Below are 15,938 nucleotides of genomic sequence, written 5' to 3'. Positions count from 1 at the left end.
TCATCTTCAAGTAGGTCCAGTGGATGTTCCATAGCCCTATCACCCCTGCTTGGCCACTGCCACCTGGATTTTCATATTTTGCCAGGAGCCTATTTTACCCACCCAGCAGCTGAGTACTTGGAAAAACAGGAATATAAACAGTAGAGACCTGCTAAGTATGTATGAAATAAAGGGGGAAATGTAAAAGATCTCTAAATTTACCCAAGTATACAGTTTTTCCTGGTCTTCTGTTACTTACAAGTTTTCATGAAGGCCCGTGCCATGCTCTACCTTTTTTCTGGCCAGCCTTTTAGATAATCTATGTCCATACCACCAACAATCCTCTTGTATGGTTTCTAGTCATCAAGTACCTCCAGAACTGTTTTGTGGACTCAGGGTACCTGCCAATCATTAAAAAACTCCTCTACTGTACCCCTCTCCCTGTCACTCAGGAATCGAACCTAATATAAGACAAGGGATTGGGCTGGCAGGTGTGGCCTAATCCTCACAGCAAGCACAAATATGGTATCCTTTCTGAAAATCAAGTGTTCTTAGCCACAATGACCTCATCATGCCCAGGTGACCAAGTGCTCTGTGAAATGCTAAGAGGGAAAAAGAAGACATTTTTCATTTTTAGGCTTACATCATGTTCCAACATCTCTCTTCTCTCTCCTCCCCACCTCAATTTCTTTTTTAAAGACTCTAGGGGCCAAAAACAGAAAGCAGAACAATTAGAAAAGCAGACTTTCTTTTTTTTTTTTTTTTTTTTTGATAAATCAATGAATTTAATAAAAAATGGGCTCAAAAATATAAAAGATGAGTAAATGTAAAACATAATTTAGGAATTATTTATAAGTATGGTATAAAAATCCAGAATCCATAAAGGAAAAAAACTGATACATTTGTCACTAAAATTCTAAAATATGTGTGCAACAAAAGTATCATTACAAAGTCAAAAGACCAACAACACAAGACCAAAAAAAATGCAAATCTCATAACAGAAAAAGGTCTTAGTATACAAGTAATTCTTACAAATCTCTTAGAAAAAGGCCAATCAAAAATTTGGAAAGTTGGTTCAAAACTAGAATTACAAATGACCAACAAAAAAGGAGGACCCTCAAACTCAAAAATAAGAAAATTAAAATGGGAAACCATTTTTAGCTGATCCAGTTGGAGAAGATTTGTTTTATTGTTTGTTTTCTTATTCTTGAATTTTATTTTATTTATTTATTTTTTATACAGCAGGTTCTTATTAGTTATCTATTTTATACATATTAGTGTATATATGTCAATCCCAATCTCCCAATTCATCCCACCACCACCTCCATCACCCCTGCTTTCCCCCACTTGGTGTCCATATGCTTGTTCTCTGAATCTGTGTCTCTATTTCTACCTTTCAAACCAGATCATGTTTACCATTTTTCTAGATTCCACATAAGTGTGTTAATATACGCTATTTGTTTTTATCTTTCTGACTTAATTCACTCTGTACAACAGTCTCTAGGTCCATCCACATCTCTGCAAATGACCCAATTTCATTCTTTTTATGGCTGAATAATATTCCATTGTATATATGTACCATATCTTCTTTATTCATTCATTTGTCAAGGGGCTTTTAGGTTGCTTCCATGACCTGGCTATTGTAAATAGAGCTGCAATGAACATTGTGCTACATGACTCTTTTTGAATTATGGTTTTCTCTTGGTATATGCCCAGTAGTGGGATTGCTGGGTCATATAGTAATTCTATTTTTAGTTTTTTAAGGAACCTCCACACTGTTCTCCACAGTGGCTGTATCAATTTACATTCCCACCAACAGTGAAAGAGGGTTCCCTTTTCTCTGCACCCACTCCAGCATTTGTTGTTTGTAGATTTTCTGATGATGTCCATTCTAACTGGTTGGATGTGATACCTCATTGCAGTTTTGATTTGCCTTTCTCTAATAATAAGCCTTATTAAGCACATTTTCATGTGCCTGTTGGCCATCTGTATGTCTTTTTGGAGAAATATCTACTTAGGTCTTCTGCCCATTTTTTGATTGGGTTGTTTGTTTTCTGATATTGAGCTGCATTAGCTGCTTGTATATTTTGGAGATTAATCCTTTGTCAGTTGCTTCATTTGCAAATATTTTCTCCCGTTCTGAGGGTTGTCTTTTTGTCTTGTTTATGGTTTCCTTTGCTGTGCAAAACCTTTTAAGTTTCATTGGGTCCCATTTCTTTATTTTTGTTTATATTTTCATTATTCTAGGAGGAGGATCAAAAAAGATCTTGCTGTGATTTATGTCATAGAGTGTTCTGCCTATATTTTCCTCTAAGAGTTTTATAGTGTCCAGTCTTACATTTAGGTCTTTAATCTATTTTGAGTTTGTTTTTGTGTATGGTGTTAGGGAGTGCTCTAATTTCATTCTTTTACATGTAGCTGTCCAGTTTTCTTAACACCACTTACTGAAGAGGGTGTCTTTTCTTCATTGTATATTCTTGCATCCTTTGTCATAGATTAATTCACCATATGTGTGTGGGTTTATTTCTGGGCTTTCTATCCTGTTCCATTGATCTATATTTCTGTTTTTGTGACAGTACTATATTGTCTTCATTTGTGGCTAGTATAAAGCTACTATACTAGCTTTGTCATATAATCTGAAGTCAGGGATTCTTCCAGCTCCGTTTTATTCCCTCAAGATTGCTTTGGCTATTCAGGGTCTTTTATGTATCCATACAAATTAAAACTTTTTTTTCTAGTTCATTAAACAATGCCATTGGTTATTTGATAGGGATTGCATTGAATCTGTAGATTGCTTTGGATAGTATTGTCATTTTCACAATGTTTATACTTCCAGTCCAAGAACATGGTATGTCCCTTCATTTGTTTATATCATCTTTGATTTCTTTCATCAGTATCTTATAGTTTTCTGCATACAGGTCTTTTACCTCCTTAGGTAGATTTATTCCTACATATTTTATTCTTTTTGTTGCAGTGGTAAATGGGAGTGTTTCCTTAATTTCTCTTTCAGATTTTTCATCATTAGTGTATAGGAATGCAAGAGATTTCTGTGCATTATTTTCTATCTTGCAACTTTACCAAATTCATTGATTAGCTCTAGTAGTTTTCTGGTGGCATCTTCAGGATTTTCCATGTATAGTATCATGTCATCTGCAAACAGTGACAGTTTTACTTCTTCTTTTCCAATTTGTGTTATTTTATTTCTTTTTCTTCTCTGATTGCCATAGCTAGGACTTCCAAAACTTTGTTGAATGATAGTGGTGAGAATGGATATCCTTGTCTTGTTCCTGATCCTGGAGGAAATGCTTTCAGTTTTTCACCATTGAGAACGATGTTGGCTGTGGGTTTGTCGTATAAAGTCTTTATTATGTTGAGGTAGGTTCCCTCTATACCCACTTTCTGAAGAGTTTTTATCATAAATCAGTGATGAATTTTGTCAAAATCTCTTTATGCATCTATTGAGATAATCATATGGTTTTTATTCTTCAATTTGTTAAAATGGTGTATCACATTGATTGATTTGCATATATTGAAGAATCCTTGCATCCCTGAGATAAATCCCATTCAATCATGGTATATGATCCTTTTACTGTGTTGTTGGATTCTATCTGTTAGTATTTTGTTGAGGATTTTTGCATCTATATTCATCAGTGATATTGGTCTGTAATTTTCTTTTTTTGTAGTATCTTTTCCTGGTTTTGGTGTCAGGGTGTTGGTGGTCTCGTACAATGAGTTGGGGAGTGTTCCTTCCTCTGAAATGTTTTGGAAGAGGTTGAGAAGGATGGGTGTTAACTCCTCTCTAAATGTTTGATAGAATTTGCCTGTGAAGCCATCTGGTCCTGGACTTTTGTTTGTTGGAAGATTTTTAATCACAGTTTCAATTTCAGTGCTTGCAATTTTTCTGTTCATATTTTCTGTTTCTTCTTAGTTCAGTCTTGGAAGGCTGTGCTTTTGTCAGATCTTTTCCATTTCTTCCAGGGTGTCCTTTTTTTTTTTTTTTTTTTTTTTTTTTTTGTGGTATGCGGGCCTCACTGTTGTGGCCTCTCCCGTTGCGGAGCACAGGCTCCGGACGCGCAGGCTCAGCGGCCATGGCTCACGGGCCCAGCCGCTCTGCGGCATGTGGGATCTTCCCAGACCGGGGCACGAACCCGTGTCCCCTGCATCGGCAGGTGGATTCTCAACCACTGCACCTGGAAGCCCCAGGGTGTCCATTTTATTTGCATATAGTTGCTAGTAGTAGTCTTCATGATCCTTTTCATTTCTGAAGTGTTGGTTGTTACTTATCCTTTTTAATTTCTAATTCTGTTGATTTGAGTCTTCTCCCTGGTTTTCCTCATGAGTCTGGCTAATGGTTTATCAATTCTATTTATATCCTCAATGAACCTTCTTTTAGTTTATTGATATTTCCTATTGTTTCCTTTATTTCTTTTTCATTTATTTCTTTTTTTTTTCCTTTTTTTTTAACATCTTTATTTGAGTATAACTGTTTTACAATAGTGTGTTAGTTTCTCCTTTACAACAAAGTGAATCAGTTATACATATACATATGTTCCCAAAACTCTTCCCTCTTGTGTCACCCTCCCTCCCCCCCTCCCTATCCCACCCCTCTAGGTGGTCACAAAGCACAGAGGTGAACTCCCTGTGCTATGCTGCAGCTTCCCACTAGCTATCTAATTTACATTTGGTAGTGTGTATATGTCCCTGCCACTCTCTCACATCATCACAGCTTACCCTTCCCCGTACCCATATCCTCAAGTCCATGCTCTAGTAGGTCTGTGTTTTATTCCCATCCTACCACTAATCTCTTCATGACTTTTTTTTTTTTTTTAGATTCCATATATATGCGTTAGCATACGGTATTTGTTTTTATCCTTCTGACTTACTTCACTCTGTATGACAGACTCCAGGTCTATCCACCTCATTACAAATAACTCAGTTTCATTTCTTTTTATGGCTGAGTAATATTCCATTGTATATATGTGCCACATCTTCCTTATCCATTCATCTGTTGATGGACACTTAGGTTGCTTCCATGTCCTGGCTATCGTAAATAGAGCTGCAATAAACATTTTGGTAGATGACTCTTTTTGAATTATGGTTTTCTCAGGGTATATGCCCAGTAGTGGGGTTGCTGGGTCATATGGTAGTTCTATTTGTAGTTTTTTAAGGAACCTCCATACTGTTCTCCATACTGGCTGTATCAATTTACATTCCCACCAGCAGTGCAAGAGTGTTCCCTTTTCTCCAGCATTTATTGTTTCTAGAGTTTTTGATGATGGCCAATCTGACCGGTGTGAGATGATATCTCATTGTAGTTTTGATTTGCATTTCTCTAATGATTAATGATGTTGAGCATTCTTTCATGTGTTTGTTGGCAATCTGTATATCTTCTTTGGAGAAATGTCTATTTAGTTCGTCTGCCCATTTTTGGATTGGGTTGTTTGCTTTTCTGTTATTGAGCTGCCTGTGTTGCTTATACATTTTGGATATTAATCCTTTGTCAGTTGCTTCATATGCAAATATTTAATCCCATTCTGAGGGTTGTCTTTTGGTCTTGTTTATGGTATCCTTTGCTGTGCAAAAGCTTTTAAGTTTTATTAGGTCCCATTTGTTTATTTTTGTTTTTATTTCCATTTCTCTAGGAGATGGGTCAAAAAGGATCTTGCTGTGATTGATGTCATAGACTGTTCTGCCTATGTTTTCCTCTAAGAGTTTGATAGTGCCTGGGCTTACATTTAAGTCTTTAACCCATTTTGAGTTTATTTTTGTGTATGGTGTTAGGGAGTGTTCTAATTTCATACTTCTACAGGTAGCTGTCCAGTTTTCCCAGCACCACTTATTGAAGAGGCTGTCTTTTCTCCACTGTATATCCTTCCCTCCTTTATCAAAGATAAGGTGACCATATGTGTGTGGGTTTATCTCTGGGCTTTCTATCCTGTTCCATTGATCTATATTTCTGTTTTGGTGCCAGTACCATACTGTCTTGATTACTGTGGTCTTGTAGTATAGTCTGAAGTCAGGGAGCCTGATTCCTCCAGCTCCATTTTTCGTTCTCAAGATTGCTTTGGCTATTTGGGGTCTTTTGTGTTTCCATACAAATTGTGAAATTCTTTGTTCTAGTTCTGTAAAAAATGCCAGTGGTAATTTGATAGGGATTGCATTGAATCTGTAGATTGCTTTGGGTAATAGAGTCATTTTCACAATGTTGATTCTTCCAATCCAAGAACATGGTATATTTCTCCACCTATTTGTATCATCTTTAGTTTCTTTCATCAGTGTCTTATAGTTTTCTGCATAAAAGTCTTTTGTCTCCTTAGGTAGGTTTATTCCTAGATATTTTATTATTTTTGTTGCAATGGTAAATGGGAGTGTTTTCTTAATTTCACTTTCAGATTTTTCATCATTAGTGTATAAGAATGCCAGAGATTTCTGTGCATTCATTTTGTATCCTGCTACTTTGCCAGATTCATTGATTGGTTCTAGTAGTTTTCTTGTAGCATCCTTAGTATTCTCTATGTATAGTATCATGTCATCTGCAAACAGTGACAGCTTTACTTCTTCTTTTCCTATTTGGATTCCTTTTATTTCTTTTTTTCTCTGATTCCTGTGGCTAGAACTTCCAAAACTAGGTTGAATAAGAGTGGTGAGAGTGGGCAAACTTGTCTTGTTCCTGATCTTAGTGCAAATGGATTCAGTTTTTCACCATTGACAATAATGCTGGCTGTGGGTTTATCATATATGGCCTTTATTATATTGAGGAAAGTTCCCTCTATGCCTACTTTCTGCAGGGTTTTTATCATAAATGGGTGTTGAATTTGTCAAAAGCTTTCTCTGCATCTATTGAGATGATCATATGGTTTTTCTCCTTCAGTTTGTTGATATGGTGTATCATGTTGATTGATTTGTGTATATTGAAGAATCCTTGCATTCCTGGAATAAACCCCACTTGATCATGGTGTATGATCCTTTTTATGTGCTGTTGGATTCTGTTTGCTAGTATTTTGTTGAGGATTTTTGCATCTATGTTCATCAGTGATATTGGCCTGGAGCTTTCTTTCTTTGTGACGTCTTTGTCTGGTTTTGGTATCAGGGTGATGGTGGCCTCGTAGAATGAGTTTGGGAGTGTTCCTCCCTCTGCTATCTTTTGGAAGAGTTTGAGAAGGATAGGTGTTAGCTGTTCTCTAAATGTTTGATAGAATTCGCCTGTGAAGCCATCTGGTCCTGGGCTTTTGTTTGTTGGAAGATTTTGAATCACAGTTTCAATTTCAGTGCTTGTGATCGGTCTGTTCATATTTTCTATTTCTTCCTGGTTCAGTCTTGGCAGGTTGTGCATTTCTAAGAATTTGTCCATTTCTTCCAGGTTGTCCATTTTATTGGCATAGAGTTGCTTGTAGTAATCTCTAATGATCTTTTGTATTTCTGCAGAGTCAGTTGTTACATCTCCTTTTTCATTTCTAATTCTATTGATTTGAGTCTTCTCCCTTTTTTTCTTAATGAGTCTGGCTAATGGTTTATCAATTTTATTTATCTTCTCAAAGAACCAGCTTTTACTTTTATTGATCTTTGCTATTGTTTCCTTCATTTCTTTTTCATTTATTTCTGATCTGATCTTTATGATTTCTTTCCTTCTGCTAAATTTGTGTATTTTTTCTTCTTTCTCTAATTGCTTTAGGTGTAAGTTTAAGTTGTGTTTGAGATTTTTCTTGTGTCTTGAAGTAGGATTTTATTGCTATAAACTTTCCTCTTGGCAATGCTTTGCTGCATCCCATAGGTTTCAGATTGTCATGTTTTTGTTGTCATTTGTCTCTAGATATTTTTGGATTTCCTCTTTGATTTCTTCCCTGATCTCTTGTTATTTAGTAATATATTGTTTAGCCTCCACGTGTTTGTAATTTTTACTTTTTTTTCATTGTAATTTATTTCTAATCCCATAACACTGTGTTCAGAGAAAATGCTTGTTATGATTTCAGTTTTCTTAAATTTACTGAGTCTTGATTTGTGACCCAAGATGTGATCTATCCTGGAGAATGTTTTGTGTGGACTTGAGAAGAAATTGTAATCTGCTCTTTTTGGGTGGAATGTCCTATAAATATCAATTAAGTCCATCTGGTATAATGTGTTATTTAAAGCTTGTGTTTCCTTATTTATTTTCATTTTGGATGATCTTTCCATTGGTATAAGTGAGGTGTTAAAGTCCTCCACGATTATTGTGTTACTGTTGATTTCCTCTTTTATAGCTGTTAGCATTTGCCTTATGTATTGAGGTGCTCCTATGCTGGGTGTATATATATTTATAATTGTTATATAGTCTTCTTGGATTTATCCCTTGATCATGCAGTGTCCTTTCTTGTTTCTTGGAACATTCTTTATTTTATAGCCTATTTTATCTGATATGAGTATTGCTACTCCAGCTTTCTTTTGATTGCCTTTTGCATGGAATATCTTTTTCCATCCCCTCACTTTTGGTCTCTTTTTGTCCCTAGGTCTGAAGTGGGTGTCTTGTAGACAGCATATATATGGGTCTTGTATCCATTCAGTGAGCTAGTTTTTTTTGGTTGTAGCATGTAATCCATTTACATTTATGGTAATTATCTATATGTATGTTCCTATTACCAATTTCTTAAATGTTTTGGGTTTGTTTTTGTAGGTCTTTTTCTTCTCTTGTGTTTCCCACTTAGAGAAGTTCCTTTAGCATTTGCTGTAGAACTGTTTTGGTGGTTCTGAATTCTCTTAGTTTTTGCTTGTCTGAAAAGCTATTGATTTCTCCATCAAATCTGAATGAGAACCTTGCTGGGTAGAGTAATCTTGGTTTTCTTTTCTCCCTTTCATCACTTTAAATGTATTGTGCCACTCCCTTCTGGTTTGTAGAATTTCTGCTGAGAAATCAGCTGTTAATCTTATGGGAGTTCCCTTGTATGTTATTTGTCATTTTTACCTTGCTGCTTTTAATAATTTTTCTTTGTCTTTGATTTTTGTCAATTTGATTACTATGTTTTTTGGCATGTTTCTCCTCGGGTTTATCCTGTCTGAGACTCTCTGTGCTTCCTGGCCTTGGGTGGCTATTTTCTTTCCCATGTTATGGAATTTTTCCACTATAGCCTCTTCAAATATTTTCTCAGGTCTTTCTCTCTCTCCTCTCCTTCTGGGACCCCCATAATATGAATGTGGTCTGTTTAATATTGTCTCAGAGGTCTCTTTGTCTTCATTTCTTTTCATTCTTTTTTCTTTATTCGGTTCCACAGCAGTGATTTTCACCATTCTGTGTTCCAGGTCACTTATCTGTTCTTCTGCTTCAGTTATTCTGCTATTGATTCCTTTTAGTGTATTTTTCATTTCGGTTATTGTACTGTTCATCTCTGTTTGTTTGCTCTTTGATTCTTCTAGGTCTTTGTTAAACATTCTTTGCATCTTCTTGATCTTTGCTTCCATTCTTTTTCTGAGGTCCTGCATCATCTTCACTATCATTATTCTGGATATTTTTTTCTGAAAAGTTGCCTATCTCCACTTCAGTTAGTTGTTTTTCTGGGGTTTTATCTTGTTCCTTCATTTGGTATCTAGTCCTCTGCCTTTTTGTTTTGTCTATCTTTCTTTGAATGTGGTTTTCATTCCACAGGTTGCTGGATTGTTGTTCTTCTTGCTTCTGTTTTCTGCTCTCTTATGGATGAGCCTATTTAAGAGGCTAGTGCAAGCTTCCTGATGGTAGGAACTGGTGGTAGGTATAGATTGGTGTTTCTGTGGTGGAGAGAGTTCATTAAAACTTTAATCCACTTGTCTGCTGATGGATGGGACTGATTTCCTTTCCTGCTGGTTGTTTGGTCTGGGGCAACACAGTTCTGGAGGTTACAGGCTCTTTGGTTGGGCTAATGGCAGACTACAGGTGGTCTCATGCCAAGGAGTAATTCCCAGAACTTCTGCTGCCAGTGTCCTTGTCCCTATGGTGAGCCACAGCTCCTCCCTGCCTCTGCAGGAGACCCTCCTACACTAGCAGGTAGGTCTGGTTCAGTCTCTTATGGCATCACTGTTTCTTGCTCCTGGATCCTGATGTGCACACTACTTTGTGTGTGCCCTCCAAGAATGGAGTGTCTGTTTCCTGCAGTCCTCTTGAAGTCCTGCAATAAAATCCCACTAGCCTTCAAAGTTTGATTCTCTGGGAATTCCTCCTCCCATTGCCCAACCCCCAGGTTGGGAAGCCTGATGTGGGGCTCAGATCCTTCACTCCAGTGGGTGGACTTCTGTGGTATAACTGTTCTCCAGTTTGTGAGTCACTCCCCAGTAGTTATGGAATTTGATTTTGTTTTGATTGCACCCCCTCCTACCATCTAATTGTGGCTTCTCCTTTGTCTTTGTATGTGGGGTACCATTTTTGGTGAGTTCGTGTCTTACTTTTGATGACTGTTGAGCACCTATTTGTGATTCCAGTGTTCTTGCAAGAGTGCATGAGCACAAGTCCTTCTACTCTACAATCTTGAGCCAATCTAGAGAAGCAGACTTTCTAATTTGTTTCTCCTCTTGATTGTATCCAGATGAAGAGAGGGAGGCTGCCCAGTAAGGTAAACTGTCAGAGTTCTCTGACTCTACTATTTTGCCCTCTCCCCAAATTCCCTTTCACAAGTTCTACAAAGTTCAAAGGAAGATAGTCGAGGACTATGGGATGGAAGGACTGAGGTGGTCATGAGTTTCATGGGGCAGAGATTATTTATTGCCCAGTTGTGTAAAGTGTTCTTGTAGAGTAATCTTAGTCCCAGTACCACCTTCACCTTTATTTACAACACACACATTCTTTCCTCTGCACTGTGCCCAAATTTCCAAGAAATTTCCAAGATAATTCTTGAACATTAATCTGGAGGGGAGGGAGAAGAAAACATGGGGATGAGCTTCTATTAGAAATTATAAATAAATTATTTTAAATTATTAATCTAAAGCTAAAATAAGGTAAATAAAAAGGGTGAATGAATAACTCTAAGAAGTTTATTTATACCACCTTTATTTCTTGAATAATGTAGGGAGTTTGATTATAAAGTGTTGAGAAGATATACTGAGATAGACGAATTCTTTAAAGTTTGATAAAAGCAAGTATAGTAATATGTGGGACAACAATTTTTACATAATATTTTTAGTATTTAAGCCTCCTTTTTTATGTTCAGAGAAGGATGTAAGGTTTTTCTGACATTTGCATAAGCTCTATCTTTTCCATCTCCAAGTTTAGTTTAGTCATCTTTATTTTTATGTAATGTCATTTAAGAACAGGTTGGAGATACTGAAAATAAATGAGATGCACTATTTTAGATGGTGTCTATTAAAAAAACACTGAAACAATTATAAAGGAATTCAGATCATAGTCAACTTTTTGGTCAGTTTTTTGGTAATATGTTTATAATGTCTACTTGTTTAACTTTGTTTTAACTCAAGGAAACAGCCTCAAAAGAAATTTAACTGATATATAATGCTTTCACTTTCCCTGCTCCTTTTGAAGCAAAGTTGACATAATTTTGAACAGAATCCACTAAAATTTCCACATGTATTCAATTCTGCTAAATTTGTATAGACCTGACATTTAGATGAAGGGAGAGTAGAAAAGAATAGAGCTTTAATGGAAAGCTGCATTACTAAGGTGTTTCATCCAAGATTTTCAGGTTAAGATACTGAATATATGTACAAGGAAAGAAAAACATCTCAAGGATGTATTACTTACTTTACAGACATCTAGCTATTTGAAAATTTCTAAGCAATCCCATATTCATTCATGTTCTCATTAGTACTATTCACCAGATATTTCTGACCCTTCTCTGAGCAAAAGGTTGGTTGCATTTTCCCATCTCCTTTATGTTAAACATGGTCATGTGACTTGCTTTGATGAATGAATCATGAGAAAAAGCCATATACATCACTTCTGGGAGGAAGCTTTAAGAGCTAGTGTATAATCAGAACCTCTTTTCTTCTGACATGGCAACCAGCTTCAGATGAGGAGATCCTATTAGCATTGTCCCTGGAGTGAAGAGATGTGGCACAATGTTTCTCTCCTCTATCCCAATTCCCTAATCCCCATGAATATGCAACATGAATCAGAAAAAAAGACCTTTGCTATTTTAGAGCATTATGATTTGCAGGTTTTATTGTTACTGCAGCATAACCTAGACTTCCATGATGACAACAACATCTTTTAGAATTTTTTTTTTTTTTATGTTGGCTGTTTAAGAATAATTGTGAAAATTCCACATCTTAATCTATGGGTTTTTTGCTGTCTGTTTCTTACCTAGCTCTTGATCCTATTGTTTCTGATAGCTAGTCTGGATTTAAATATCTGGAAACTAAATGTTATGTAATCTTACATGGATGGATTTTAAAGTGAATTTCTTGTATTTATGTTGTGTACTTAATTTGACTTTATTTTTTTGTCATTTGTTAACATATTGGTCCATCTTCTCCATACTTTTAAATTATGTATACCTAAGGAGAAAGAACAACATATAACTAACTAATCTTTATATATGCCTGTGGTGCAAATTCTAGAAATACACATTTAGTGGTATTCAATAAATTTTTACTGAAATAATAGTGGAGATAATACTGATGAGAAGTTTGATGATGATAGAGACTCCAAGAAGAGATCATGCTCCAGGAACATGCATGTTCAGAGTGACTGGAGTGCAGTTCAATTTATACAAATAATTTACTGTTTATGTGTTCTAATATTTGAAAATCAGAAGTTAGTTTCAAATTATATAACTAACAACATTCTAGATGTTTTAATTGTATACAAATACAAAAGTATGAGATAAATCTGAGGTTTAGCAAAAGACATTGTGTTTTCAGGGGGAAATGGTAAATGAGCACATTTCAGACATTTGCTATTTGCTGGTTTTGTTCCTCAGTGAGAGTTTTTTGGTGGAAGTATATTTTAGTATTTAGAATAAAACTTTTGCTGACTCACATTGCATCATCTTTCTGTTCTTACCATACAATTTTAATTTCCATTTTCTGGCCTCAGATAACAGATCCTGAAGTGAAGATTTGGAACTTCATGATAGGTCTGAGTGTATTTGAATCATTTTTGATGCATATTTCCTGATAAGATTCAGATAATCATTGATAATTTTGGCATCTCTAGTTTCATGAGATTCATAAGTGCTGTCATCACATTCCCTAAATTTGTGCTCATAGAATTCAATGCAGAGAAGCTTTTTAATATTAAAGTGTTAGGATTCATTCACATGAAATTTAATTATTGCTGTTAAATCTTAACTAATAGAATATTTTGTAATTCTTGTTATATTTATGATAGAAGCATCCCCAGTAATTTAGAGGTAATTTTTTCCTAACCAGATCTACATGGCACACAGGTCTACATGGTGCTCATAAAATAAATGGGGCAAATGAGCAACTGATTAGAATAACTGTTATTGTAATCACAGTTAAATATGGTTGATTATTTATTCATTTGATATTTATTAAATAGCTATATTTAAGACACTATCATGAGCACTATGAGTACAGACATTAAAAGGACATGATCCCATTCTTAAAGAGCTCACTTTGTAACTGTGGATAAATATTGATTATATATTGATACATATTGATTATAATCTATGATGAATGCTATAATATAGAGGTGTGCTGTTGAAACAGAGAAGAAGAAAGGATTAGTTTTGCTACTAAGAACTAATGGAAGGACCATGGAGTGATTCACAGAAAAAGTGATATTGGAATTGGACATTTAATACAATATTTCATCATTTTTCTCTAATTAAAATATTAGAGCTATTGAACATAATCACCATATCTACCTTGGATAATTAGAAAACTTTCCTCTAGAAATGAGTTGTGCCTAACTTTTATACCATGTTCTATGCTTTGGAATTTTGGAAGTTTTAACACTGGGTAAATATTGAAAATATTTAACAATCACAATAGCCATTCAGAATGATTGCTGACATGGTCTGGAAAAACTCTTGACAGTGCCTGTTAACTCTTTAATTGTAAGATTATGGATGGGTTTCTGTGCATGAATTTCTCATCTCTCAAATATAACCAATACTAGTTTCTTCCATTAAGGATATTTGTGAGGATTAAATGAGATAATGTATGTAAACCAGTTGATGGAATTAATGGTAGAGTATGAATTCAAGAAGTGTTATGTGTTATAGTTATTAAGAGTAAATAAGAATAGACTAGACAACAAATTACAGATACATCAAAAAGTGTGACACCTGAAGCTAACCCAAAATTGTAAATCAGCTATACTTCAATTTAAAAAAATAAAAATAAACACTAAAACGTGTGGAGTAATTGGGAAAATTTTCAAAAAATTACTTTCCAGTGAAGGTCTACTTGAAGGTTTGAAGGAGATGAAAGACTGTCTTTGTAAAAAGTTATTATTTGGAAAATATCCAGGCAAAACAGTGACAATTCTATTTTTGTGAGGGATAATTATTTTGTATTCTAGTTGTTTCTGATTTCAGTAATCATCTATGGTGTTAATGTTGATGAACAAACAGCTCTGGAGTGACATGTTCGTATTTGACTCTGGCTGTTTGCAAACTTTTTTATGACTATACTCTGTTGTCTAATTGCTTGATTTATTGATGCTTTGATGATATGTTTTCCAGCAACATTTGTGATTGCAGAAAACTATTTCTACTTTGACTCATTATCATACATTTGCATTTGATTTGTCTGACTGCTGCAGGTGGAAACAATAGGTGATGCATACTGTGTTGCTGCAGGGCTCCACAGAAAAAGCCTCTGCCATGCTAAACCCATTGCTCTGATGGCCCTGAAGATGATGGAACTTTCTGAAGAGGTGCTGACACCTGATGGAAGACCAATTCAGGTAAGCCTCTCAACAGTTTTTTTGAGTAGTAATGCACCTTTAACTGAAGAAGGCAAGAAATTCCCTTCTGAATTCTATGTACTATAATTTACATATCTAGTTAAGCCAGTTGCTCAAGAAGGAGGGATTACTAGAGATAACTCATAAACCCAGGAAATGAACAAATGGAATATGACCCAAAATAGGAAAAGTTGTGTGGAAGACAAATTACTATGGGGACAAAAAAAAAAAAAAAAAAAAATCTAAAGATTAAACCAAGGAAGGAACCTGCTGTCAGTGACCATTTCACCAATACCAAACAACAGTGATGGTGAGAGTCAGTTCTGAGAGATAATCCAAAGAGCAAGAAATACGAAACAAGAAATTGTAGGACCTGAACAACTTCCTATGGATAGTGTACAGGTGTTCTTATGAAGCCTTAGGCCTCAGGGTTACTTCTGAAATATTTTTTTATGTGTCAGAGCTTGTAGGTTGGAGCCCAAGACTGAGGAAACATCAGAAACTGTGGAAAATGTAGCTCCTCATGTATTGTACTCTTTTTGGTATTGAATGCTGTCTGCAATCTGGGATCTACCTCTGAGAAAGGATGAGGTCACCTAGCTGTATTTCTGCAAGCACCTGATAGATCCCAGAAATGTTTTTACTATGAATCCTTATAAACCAAAAATCTTGTATTTGGCAAAGTTACCTTGAATTCAAGCCAGTCTTTTTATAACAGTTCACCAACTATGGGTTAAAAAATACAGAAAAAAGCCTCAATATGTGAATATATTCCTAGTTTGGCACTATGGCAAAGTAGATACTCTGAGTGACCCTTCTGATTAAAATGTTATTGTTAAGTAGTTTAGAAATAGCAGCTTTTTGAAAGTCACTAAGCATATCACTGAACTCAGGAAAGAGAGAAATGTGTCAATCACATTATATATATAGATAGAACAAACTTTAAGTGGTGAATTTAAGTGCTCTGTCATTAACAGTGATAATAGGAAACACTATTCCTCCATGAAGAAAGTCAACTTCAATTCCCTCTTCAAAGAATTTCCACAGATAAAGTTCTCTGAAAAATGACTGCCTAATACTAAAAACAAAACAAAATAAAACAATAGGGAAATATCACACACTCACACAG

At 35.4% G+C, this 15,938-nt stretch overlaps 1 protein-coding gene across 2 annotated transcripts in view; it reads left to right on the top strand.

Moving 5' to 3' along the window:
- The window catches only part of GUCY1A2 (guanylate cyclase 1 soluble subunit alpha 2), a 477,302-nt gene that overhangs the window by 297,713 nt on the left and 163,651 nt on the right, over positions 1-15,938 (top strand). For both annotated transcript variants that reach the window (XM_067038547.1, XM_059070801.2), the window contains exon 6: positions 14,666-14,809. In XM_067038547.1, the coding sequence (XP_066894648.1) occupies positions 14,666-14,809 (144 nt within the window). The remainder of the gene's footprint in view (positions 1-14,665; positions 14,810-15,938) is intronic.

Source organism: Kogia breviceps, chromosome 7, assembly GCF_026419965.1.
Source record: "Kogia breviceps isolate mKogBre1 chromosome 7, mKogBre1 haplotype 1, whole genome shotgun sequence".
In the NCBI taxonomy this organism is placed as follows: Eukaryota; Metazoa; Chordata; class Mammalia; order Artiodactyla; family Physeteridae; genus Kogia; species Kogia breviceps.
This window is presented reverse-complemented; position numbering and strand designations above follow the sequence as displayed.